Source organism: Natrix helvetica (assembly GCF_964273705.1).
Source record: "Natrix helvetica genome assembly, chromosome: 1".
NCBI lineage: Eukaryota > Metazoa > Chordata > Lepidosauria > Squamata > Natricidae > Natrix > Natrix helvetica.
In genome coordinates, this window is record NC_138548.1 from 181,790,679 (window position 1) to 181,803,214 (window position 12,536).

The following is a 12,536-nucleotide window of genomic DNA, read 5'->3' on the forward strand; positions in this document are numbered from 1 at the left end:
GCCAGGATTCGGGATTCCCGATGGCTGAAAGGACAGTTTCAATACCTGGTGGAATGGAAAGGCCGAGAGCCAGAGGATGTTACCTGGGAGGATGCAACCTCTGTGCATGCACCTGCTTTGGTGCAGGCCTTCTATGAACAATTCCCAGCTAAGCCACACCATGAGCGTCAGAACCGGGGGAAGGGCCCTGCGGTAAGGGATAGTGTTGTGGCCCAGCAGCGGCTGGCTGAGCTGTTGGTAGACTCTGACAGCTCAGACCATTGTGGGACTGCTCTGGAGGATGAGGAAGACTCTGGAGGGAGCAGGAACTAGAGAGGCCTGTTGGCCACCAGGTGGCATCTGAATCAGGGAGCAGTGAAGAGGAACAGTCCCTGATGTGCATATGCGTAGAGCTGAGAGGAGAAAGGAACAGCTGTGGAGAAGTCATCATAGAAGGATGTAGGGACAGCTGGCTAAGGTTGTGGCCTCTCCCAAAGAGTTTATAGGTGGAGCGATGGGAGGGGAATCTTTGCAGGAAACAACAGTCCATTTTACTAGCCGTTGAGAAAGCATTCCGTAAGTCTAATCTTGGTTTCTTGAAGATAGCGTTCTAGGCTCCTAGCCAAGGGGTGGTTTTATCTCTGTAATTAGTCGTGGCAGACAGCCAAGCCTGTTTCTGCATATTTATTAGAATCACAGGACAGAACACACACACACCCAGTCACAGGACCCTCCCCACCAAGCCATACCCAGAGAACTGGTAGGAATTTTTTTTAGATTTCACCACTGTGCCCAAGTCTTTCATTTGGATGACACACAGCTTCAAAAAATAAATGGATATTATGATAGCCACAATGCTTAGGGATAAGTGGCAAATAGTCAACTATATGCTAATAAAACCATATGGCTTGCTGTATCATGTGAATTTCATATTTTGTTCAGGCAGTAAAACCTTTATTGGAAGGCAGTTGGGTTGGGTTGGTCTTACTCACCAGGTAAATTAACTGCACACCCAGAAGCTGAAGCTAGAATTTCTAATCTATTCTTGGACTCAGTTTTGCTTTCCCTTCCCCCAATTTATCATGAAGTAATGAAAGAAACAAACACTGGCACACTGCCATAAATAATAGTTTGAAGTTCTTCCAATTTCTGTGTCACAAGATTGCTATTGCTCTAGGAAAGTCACTGAATTGTCTTGGTTGCCAGAACTGCATTGTAAATGAAATAATCTATAGTAATTGCATCTGTTAACCTTGTTTCCCACATCTTTTGTAAAAAACAGTCAGGCCTAAACTGCCTTAGTTCTAAAAACAGCTTAGTTTCACACCCATTTTCAATGTATCTTACTAGCTCAAACTGATCTTCTATAGATTTAGGCCACATTATTAAATATACCTTAGGGGTTAACACCTTATCTAATTCCATTCAGTATTCTCTGCATATAGCAACAACAACTACAGCAACGAATAAATCAACAACTCGCTACTTTAAATGAGTTAAGCCTCTGGACATATCAACAGCAATTCTTAATGACATCATTGAAAACACTAAGACATGTATAGTCACATGTATGTTCCTAAGAAGAAAAGAGTATGAATATTCTATTATCAGTGGCTGAATAAATAGATTGCTTTGTTTGGCAAATAAACAATTAATATTGCTTCGCCTCCATCCCAAAAAATATACTTCTAGAAATAATTATTATTTTTGTATGATATCCTGAAATATCGGTTTGCATCCATACAGCTGTCTCCCCAGGCTATCAGCTCAGAATTTTTGTGGAAAGCTGACAGAATGGCATTGAGGTGTATATAAATCAGTGACATATGTTACAGCATGTGGTATAGAGATGGCAACTGATAACTAACCGTGGGCATGCAGAGAATGATGGCTCTTATGGACACTTTCTGGAAGCAGGCAATAGCAAGATGGTTTGGGGCACCTGAAGGTAAATAAGTAAACCCAAGCTCAATTTGAACAAGAGTTTTACTATTTTATGTGGAAATTATTATCTATCTACTAAATCCCTCCTGTTTGTGTGTCGTAACCTTTAACTAGGCATTATTTTTTCAATTAAGGTACTTTAAGCTGGCTAACTTATAGAATGCATCCAGAATTCATAGGAACCATGACTCTTGTGGAGTTGAAATTTGGAAATTTTTATAAAACATTTTATGACAAATATTATCATAAAACATTTCATATAATAACTATTAAATGTATTTACATACATACATACATACATACATACATACATACATACATACATACATACATACATATATATATATATATATATACATTAAATATAATTAAAATGTCATAAACATTCCCTGTGGTCAACTCTTAAAAGTTTGACTATGTTATTTTCAAGGCAGATACATCTCTGAATATCACCTTAATACTTTAATAACTTTTCCAGTGAAGGCAATAGATTAGAAGCTCTGCCATTGTTGAAGGCACTGAGGAATCTGGTAAAGAAATATCTCTGAAATGATGACTCAATAGCCATGGTTGTCTGTTGTTGTTATTTTACTAATGGAAGAGTATAACAATGCTGAACAGGTTTTACTGAAAAGCCATAATTAAAGAAATGACTGGGTTTAAAGTTACACTCAAAATCTGTGAATCTAGTCACTACGACTGCTACTCAAACAATAGTGAAAACAGACCATAGTTTCAAATGGTTGATGGATCTAACTGCTGACTAGATTGATAAGGCAGCTTTGAACAGAACATTTACTACTGTACAGGAAACAAAGTGCTAGTAAGCTTAGTTGGCGATACTAGCACTATGTAAGTTCTGGATTCAATTCCAAAAAGGTGCCTTGGGAGCACACAGGAAATGCAAATATAATATCTATGTATAAATCGCTAGTCTTTTCCAAGAATGATACAACAGCTTGCAAGGAGGTCATTGCACAATTCTAGGAAAAAGATACAACTTTTAAAGACTTGCTGTGAAATGCTAGCACACTCCAAAATGCCTTTTTCTAATTACCACTGAAGCACTGCACAGCCCTAGTAGAATCTACCTTTGTTTGGCTCTGAAATTTACACTCTTAATTTCTACCCCACATGACTACTGCATAGCTAAAATATTGCTCTTTGCTAGGAAGAATGGAAAACAAATACAATAAATAAATATTTTGGTAGAATCTGTAGCAGTAGCAGATGGACAGGTTTTTTCATGCGGCAATAAGATGTACAGTGGGTTACACAGGGTGTGGGAAATGGGTATTATTTCTTAATCAGGTTTAAACCTGTTCATTTGATTCCTCAAGTAGCCCCACACCCTTTTCTCAGACTCAGTAGATATTTAATATGGGACAAGGTTGCAGCTCCAGGCATTCAAAGAACTGCTGTAGCATGGGGTGAGGAATTTGGTTTTGTTTTCAATATAGCAGGAATCAGGTGAAGCCAACCTGGTGCCACCAGAAATGTTGGATTATGATCCTTATCAGCCAGAGACCAGGATGACTGATGACTGGGAGTTACAGAACAAAAACAGTGAAGGTTGAAAGGGATCATAAGATAATACAAAACTATTATATATTCAAGTCTGTGTGTATTTCTTATATGCATATGCATTTGTGTGTGAAAACATGCTATTAGAAAAAATGACTATGTTCACACAACGTGCTTAATCATGTTGATATAAGCTGTAGCTTTCTGGATACACATAACATACTACAATATACATTTGATCACAAATTTGGATTCATAAAACACTGGCTGTCTGTTACCTGATTTGCGCGTCAGTGGAGCATGCCATCACAGTACATTGCTTGATGACAATCTGGCTACCACATATGTTAATCTCTACTAGTGCTTTCTTCAAAGGTAGGAAATGCTGAGCCAATTGGCAAGCTGAGGAGAATTCATTTAGACCCACCATTGGTTCATTCCTAAACAAGATGATTACCTGAGAGCTTAGAGGAGGAACCCTGGCTGTAATACTCAGCTGTTTGCTAATTAAACCAATATATTTCTATAGTTGCTGGCTTTGATAACATTTGGAACCTGTCAGAAGAAGGAAGGTTAGAGTACCTGATGTTCCATGTCTCTTTTTGGAACAAATTAAGGATCAGTGGTGGATGGGCTGGTGGACTGTGGGACAGAAAGCAACACACTCCCCTGGGATTTCTGCTGGGTGGACTGGCACATGCTGGAGACCTAGTGAATAGGCCTCTATTTGGCTTTATGTGGCCAAAAGATGAAAGTATACAAGACTCTTTTGTATATTTAACTTCAAAGCTGCGATATTATGACCAGAACAGAAATGTAAACATTTCTCAGCATTTCCTAGACGAAAGGTAAGACTACGAGTGCGCTGCATCAATGGTACTACGAGACCCCTCCCTGCCTCAATCGAGTAGTAGGCACACACAGGCGTAGACAGCGCCCTGTCATACGACTCACGCACCTTCCTCTTACGTAGTCCAGATCGGGTCCTGTCCCTTTAAGCCGCATCCCCCCACACCCCCAGACCACGCCCCTCATCCAATCAGGACGCTGTAGCGGCAGGAACGGAGTCGATGCGCCTCCAATGGGAGAGGCCGGTGAAGCTACTATTGTTGATGAGGCGGCCGGAGAAGCCTCACGAGTGTCTCCCCGTGTGTGAGGATTCAGTGCTGGTGTGGGGGAGGGACCGGGAGGAAGGTGGGGGGTTTTGTTTGCTTCCTCGCCTCGCTATTACTACCGATTCAGCCTCGGGCGGCCGCCCGGAGAACACCAGAATGTCTTCCCAGCCGCGCGTGAGGCGCAGCGGCTCCCCGACTCCAGCCACCTCCGCGGGGGGAGGGGGAGCCGCGGCCGTGGCGGCGACTACGGCGGTGGCGGCGGCGGCAGGCGGGGCAGCCGGCAGCAACAGCCGCCTACAGCCCATGCGGGCCACGGTGCCTTTCCAGCTTAAGCAGCACGGCAGCCCCACGAGGAGCGGCGGCGGCGGCAGCAGCATTCCACGAGGGGCGGCGGCGGCGGCGGCGGCAGCAAACGCCCCACTCCAGCCGTCGCCCCCGCCGCCGCCGCCGCCTCCCTTGCCTTCCGCGCGTGCCGCCAGCCCCACGCGATCGATGCTTGGTAGCGGCAACAACGCTAACGCGCGCGGGGGCAGCACCACCACCACTCTCAGCAGCAGCAACAGCAGCAGCCCGACCGTGGGCACGCAGACGCTTCTCGGGGCGTGCGTCTCCGCCACGGGGGCACCTTCCTTGTCCTCTTCCTCGGGCTCCGCGCGCGGCAGCCCCACGGGCGGGGGAGGGGCGCGTAACAGTCCCCCTCGCCTGCCGGCGCCGCCCCTGCCCGGTTCGACGCCCTCGCCTTGCTCGTCCCCGGTTTCGCCGCCGGTGCCTGAGGGCAGCGCCTGTGCCGCCGTCGCCGCTTCAACGGGAGGAAAAATCCGGCATCGCCAACGACGGCATTCGCCGGAGCAAAACAGGGCCTCTCCGGAGAGGAAGAGTCCTAGTTCGCCTGTTTGTAAAGGTGAGAGGAACGGTGGGTCACTGTGCCCTTTCAGCGGGCGAACGGATTTGGGGCTGAGCCTCCAAGATGGGACGCAAACGCTTGTCTTTTGTATCCCGGAGTTAGAAGTCCCAAGTTGTGCAGCCCCGCGAGCTGACCACGAGGCGCTAACTTTGGGCACTTCTCGTTTTCCTTCGGAAGCTGTCCTGGGGAAATTAAAAATCGGAGAGGGAAATCTCTTATTTCCTCTTGTTTTGTTTTTGGGCGAACCTCCGACCTTCTCCTGCATAACTGCCTGAAATGTCTTCTCCCTGCTCCACTACCTTGTCTTCGTAATTCTGATGGTCCCTGGGAAGGGTGGGTGTGATGGTATGCCACAACCGGCAGAAGTAAAATGCTGTGAAATGTTACGTCTACAAAGAGTAAGGGAGATTACAAGTACATGTCTCGACTTGTCTGTTTTTAAAGCAGATATTCATAGCTATTTTTACATTTGTGCCCTGCTTTTCTGTTTATATAAACACACAAGACTTGCAATTAAAACAAAGTACCAGAGTTTCTTATGATTATAAACAATAAATCTTAGCCTAGAGATAATAGTCTTGAAGAATTTGGCTTTATTTAATGTCTAAGAGTGACATTGGTATGTCTTTAAGCTTTATTTTGTCTGATCTCTGAGAACACAAGAGACAGCTATGCAGCACAAGAAAGAATCAATAGCTACTTTGGGACTCTGTAAGATTTTATCCTCAGTCCAGGAGGAAGGTAAGTTTGTATAAAACAGGAATAAGAGGAGATAAATGCAAATGAATGTAAATAACTAGCTTCAGGAAAAAATAATAATGTAACTACTGTCATCTACAAAATTTGGCAACAAGAGTATATAAGTGTTCTTGCTTTCATTTCAATGAGTAAAAATGCTTACTGCAAAGGTTACAGGCAATAATAAAGTCTTGCTAAAATGCATCTCCCACATTTAATTTGATTTGTGCCCTGGAAGCTAGCTGTTTACCTAATATATTAATGCATGTGTAGAAGAGGTGATAGTTTTGTTATAAAATAAGATTAAGTGGTTAGTTTGAAATTGGTACAGTTTCAATTACTACAAAATAGTAATGTAGACTATCTCATTATTTTTGATGACTGATGAGTGCCAGCTTCTGCAAACCAGGGAGAAGTTTGCTTTTACTCTACAGCTCCTCCCCCTGCCACAAATACTATAAATAACCATATGTTTTGTGCCTATATTAAACATACTTTAAAATGGCATGTTAATGTTTTAAGGATAGGTATTATTATGCTGCTATCATAGCTCATTTCCACTGAATTTCAAACACACTGGGCAATCTTCTGTTACTTGCTAAAAAGCATGCTTGTCCTTGGTTAATTCAATGCAATCTTAAATTTATTCAGAAATAAACTCTGCTAAATTCGACAGTACAGAATTGTATCTAAAGTTTTTTTACCCTACTCTGCAAGTGACTAAATTGACTTGTTATTGTCAGTTGCTATGGTCTTTGGAAACAGTGTCTGCTTTTCAACCCCTCTTCATTCTTTAAGAGAAAGTGATATCTGAATTTTCCAAGTGAAACAATGTGGCTATTAGAATGCCTTTGCTGGGCAGGAAACAAGAGAAGATTCGGGTTTGAAGAGGCCAAAGTATAGTTTTTTATGGTTGAGAGCATTTGGTGTAAGCAGTCTGGGAGTGAATTCTTAAACTGATGACATATGTAATGTTGCTAGACAGCTTTCCCACAGATTATAGATAATCTAAATATAACTTCTTATAAAGTCCTATAATGCTGTCAAGAAAACTATTTGCAGAGCAGTAACATACAAGTTTGGGTCTCCAATGTTGGGAATCCCGTCAGGATTCATTATTCTGGTTACTGGAAAAGAGGACATTTTTACAAATCTACATGGTGGTGGTGATGATATGTCCAGATACTTCACTTAAGAGCATCAATAGGTTCAGGAAAATAACAAGAAAATAAAAATGAGAAGAGTGTTTTAGGAAAATAAATCTCTAGAATATTTACAGGTGAAATAGGACTGTTCAAGAATTGGTAAACATATAATAGAGACAAATGAAGTAAAGGAAAATTGAAAGACTTTGCAGCCTTTAAAGAATCAAGATTGCAAAATGTCACAGACATTTGTAAAGAGAATTTTTTCAGGAACTGAGTGCACTACCATAGAAAAATTATCTACGTGGGATAATAGATTGTGAGCCCATGTTTATATGAAATACTAACTTGTCATTATAAAATTGCAGGCAAATTGGTAGGTTAAAGGCCTAACAATATTATATCAACAAATATGGAACATGAATATTTGGCCAAAATATTGGAAAATATAATGTATTTATCCAGACTGAAGAAGACAATATACAAGTTACTGAACTATTTCACCAATAGTGAATTTTTGCTTAAGATCTTACACAAAAGAATAAAGCCATACCTGGAGAAAGGAAAAGTATGAAAATAGCTTTGAAAAAGAAATACCAGTGGGGCACAGAAACAGATCAAATTGAAAAAATTAATTGTTTAATAGAGCAAGAGAAGTAGTGTACCTTTGCTTTCTTGACAGTGATCTTTATTTGTAGGTGATCCAGCATATGGCATGCATTAAAGCTAATGAGAATGCCAGAGTAACTTTATTATTTGTGAAACTTGTACAAATGAACATGATAGGACCATAATAACATAGTATGGAGAATAATTCAAACTAAGAAAGAGTGTGAGAGAAGAATACATCTCTGTTTATTTTTCAGAGTGATTATATTATGACAGAATGGCAAGATTGGAAGAGATGATAGCAAACATAAAAATTGGAGGCTGAAATACTAAACAATTGAAATAAACAAAACTGGCACATTTCTATTCCAAGTAAAGATGATTTACAGGACCTTATGCAAATAAAATGAAATATAAAAATCTAACATTTTAGTGGATTTATAGTTGATGACAAATGTGGCAAAGTATTTTGTTTTCTTGAATTCTGTAAAATAGAACAGACACTGGAAGATCAATGTTAGAGGAAGGCAGTAGGAAACTTAGGATCATAAAGGATAAAGAAAGGTGTATGATAAAAATCAGAATCAGTAAAGCAATAGTTTTTCCTTTGGAAGATGGAAAATGAGAAAGAATGGGAGAGAAAAAGATAGTAGGTACGATACCTCTGGACCCAAAAAATCTGAGTTGTCTAAGAGTACCATGAACTAGAAAAAGAATCAATCTGTCCTGAACAAATAAAGACAGATTACTTGAGGCAATTATCAGAAAGCTGAAACTCACATTCTTTGGGCCTGTCATGTGTGAAAGGATGACTAGATAAGCATTAGGTATGGCAAAACTGAGGATGATAATAAAAAGAGTGGATAAATGCAATTTAAAAATTCCTTGAATATTCCTGGAAAGCTGAAGGTTTTTTTTTCCAAAAATGCACATATTTTCACCTGTCATGTGTCTGTAGCTATATTTATAGAATAAAATTCCCCCAAACTATATTGTGACCCATTCACATTTTGATATCCTATTTTATTTCTAATATCCCACATCAAGCCTGGTAGGTGCACATACACATGTGTATGTGTAAACTATAAAATAATATGATGTAAAACATCAGTCAAGTATAATCTTTAAAGAATATTTCTGTGGTATAACTTAAGATGGTTCTTAAAAAATAACTGTAGCTCACATACCAAAGAAAGAAAGTTAAAACCCCAAACCCAGCAATACAAACAAATTGGAGTAATAAAATTGAATACATTTGAATGGTTTAAAGAGGCTGAGTCAAGAAGATTCTTTGTCTTCTGTTAAGTATGAGTTTAGATTGTACTATATTGTAATCACTACAGCAAGCAATATAATGTTAAAATTCTGATTGTGCTTACAGACTCAAAAAGATTGAGACTCATCTATTTCCTTGTCTTGAAAAACAAATACTTGAGTGTTATGGCTGGGTATTAATTTTCGTAAGCATACTTGCTATCTTGCTGAATGTTTGCCCTTTGTTAAGATGAGTTAAGAAATTTCTTTAAAGAGCTGTATTAAATATTCAGGAGCATAATTAATTTTTTTAATGTTTTGTCTATTGATAAAATTCACTGCCACATTCAGGCTAAAATTTGAAAATGAAAGCTATAATTCTATGAGAGCAGGATTTCTATTTGTACTCTAAATGTGTACAAACTTGTAAGGAAAACTAAACAATATATTGAAAGAGATAAGAACTAGCACCAGAAGCAGAAATTTAAAACTACAATAAGGTACATAATAATTTGAAGAAACAAAAAGCAATTAGAGATCAGCTGGAACATATCTGTAAACCTCCAGACTCTTTGAAGATAATGCAGAATATAAATATAACAGGAAGTTAGCTTTGACTTTTTGTGCTGCCTTTTGTTCTTTAAGACTTTGTAATAGCATCCCTTGTTTCTTTAAGCTTGAATTTTGTCCAAAATTGTATTGGAAGATGATGAAACAAGATTCAAAGTTCAAGGGGTGGTAAAGTTTATATATAGGTTAAAATACTTACAATATTCACTTAGACATTGTTGTATTTTGCAGACTGAAGTTCTTAAATACCTTTGTTATATTCATATTCTTTGTCATTCATCTCTGAAATCTTAAATGTCAAAACTCCTAATATTATTCACTGTCCCCTCAAAATAATTATTGCAGAGTTAGTCATTGCATATTGAATCAGTTTTGGAAAGTATTTTTTTTAAGTGTCAATTTTTTGCTTTAGGGCAGCATGCTACAAAATTGAATGGGAGAAAAGTGCTTGCTAAATTGTGGCATCAAAACTGTCTTCATTAGCAATCTAGGAGAGTATCTTCTCAGGAGAATAGATGGATCATAATGCATCTGCAAGAGTAGTGGAATTCTGTTTCTTGTTGGGCTTTTGGAAATCAGCCAAGATTTAAGCATAAACCAATCTATGCATAATAGAATTTGAAATCTTGCTGATATACAAGATTTTTCTGTGGGAACACATTGTCTGAAAAGAGCACATCTGCATCAGATTCAAAGCTCATCTACTGTCTTTCCCCATTATCTTTAATATAGCATTTCAGTACAACTTTTCTTTCTTATGTGGTGGTTCACTGCATAGGAAGTTGGGGATAGATTCCGGTGTATGATTGTTAATGAGACGCTTTCTAAACAGAGAGCAGTCCCAAGCGGTGTACCTACTGCAAGATTAAGTCCTAGATCTTGTTCTGTTCAGTGTGTTTGTGGATGATACGACAGAAAGATTGCTAGGTAAGATTAGTCTTTTTTGCTGAAGACACAAAGGTGTGTAATAGAATTGACACACTATTATTGGGGATATTCGTAAGATGGAAAATTTTGTGGTATTGCTAGAAAATTTGTCAAAAATGTGCAGTCTGCAGTTTCAATGTTTCTAAATGTCTTGTATTTGGTAGCATGGAAGCTTCTTATGAAATACTTTGTGAATAAAATTACTCTCATCATTTCTGAATTGAGTGCTGTTTGAAAATTCATGATCTGATTACTGTTTCAATAAACCTAATGATATAGAACTAACAATTGCTTCTGTGTGAGAGAAGGCCTTATCTACTTTTGAAATGATCTGTGTGGAGTTTATGTACTAATTAGTGATTCCTATATACTACAGTCAGTAACGTGACTTGGTTTAATGGTTTCTTGAATTACATTGTTTTCTTATTGTTGAGAAATTGATGTATCCTCCTTGTTTTTCCAAACTTGTCGTCAAAGATATACCCAGCCCCCAGAAGCACTCTATAAGCCTCCTAAAGACTATGCATGCCCCTTTTTTGGCAAAAAACAGGCCCATTTTCATGAAAAATGGGCCATTGTTTGCTTGTTTTTGCCCCCCCCCCCCAGCCCCCAGGAGCACTTTGCAGGCCTTCAAACTCTCTGCATGCCCCATTTTTCACAAAAATGAGGCATGCAGAGGGTTTGGAAGGTCTGCAAGGTGCAAACACTTTTTTTAAAATTTACCTATTCAAAATCTTGGTGTGTCTTATACTCCGGTGTATCTTATACTCCAAAAAATACGGTAGGTATTCTTTGATTTACGCCCGCAATTGGGACAAGAATCTTGATTGCTAAGCAAGGTGGTTGCCATGCCCGATTTTATGACCTTTTTGCCACAGTTAAGCAAATCACTGCAATCACGCATTTGTTAGGCAAAGGCGGCTTCCAGCATAAATTTTGTTTCTAGGAAGCCAGCTGGGACGGTCATAATTGGCAATCATATAACCTTGGGATACTGCAACCATACATGCCAGTTGCCAAGCACCCAATACTTGATCATGTGACTGTGGGGATGCTGCAACAGTTGCAAGTGTGAGGACCAGTGGTGGGATATGACTGGTACGCCCCGGTACAGTGCCTGGTGGGAGCACCAGGTACCGTTCCGGTACAGTGTTCCAGAGGGGCCACCTGCCGGCCCGCTCTCATTACCTCTATTTGAGCTGACTGAGGCATTTGCGCACGCACATGGAGCGTACGGCGCCTGCATGATGCTTGCTGAGCAGCTGGAGCATTGCGGGTGGTGGGTATGCATGCGCACGCTGTACACAGGGTGGATGCCTGGCCCTGTTGCAGCATACCGGTTGCAACGGGAGCCGGAACCCTCCACTGGTGACGACCAATTGTAAGTCACTTTTTCCCCAGTATTGTTATTACTTTGAATGGTCACTAAATACATAGTTGTAAGTTGAGGATTACGTGTACTAGGGGGAAAGAGAAATAGAATATTTTTTTCTTTAAATGCTGAAATGTATTTAGCATAGTATACTATTGACTATCAGACTCCCTGGATGGTATACAATGGATTTGTCATCCTTTTTGTCTCCTGAAAGCCTAGCTTGCTATAGGTAGGAAGATTTGGTAGATTTTTATTAATGACCTTTATCTAGAAATAATAATGATATGGATTTTATAATTTGAAAAAAGGAATGTCGTTGTATGTATTAGAGCCTGGAAAATAAATGGATATTTATTTATTGTTGAATATGGAATAAGATAGTTAGGACTAATTCAGATGTCTAGGTAGCATGTTTAGCATTTATTTTTTTAAAGATACAATTCATTTGTTGG

The 12,536-nt window shown here is 39.7% G+C and overlaps 1 protein-coding gene across 1 annotated transcript in view; it reads left to right on the forward strand.

Moving 5' to 3' along the window:
* The first annotated feature begins 4,491 nt into the window (after positions 1-4,491).
* Positions 4,492-12,536, forward strand: part of FAM117B (family with sequence similarity 117 member B) — a 36,243-nt gene continuing 28,198 nt past the window's right edge. The window contains exon 1 of the mRNA XM_081938669.1: positions 4,492-5,463. Coding sequence (XP_081794795.1) covers positions 4,518-5,463 — 946 coding nt within the window. The 5' untranslated portion in view covers positions 4,492-4,517. The remainder of the gene's footprint in view (positions 5,464-12,536) is intronic.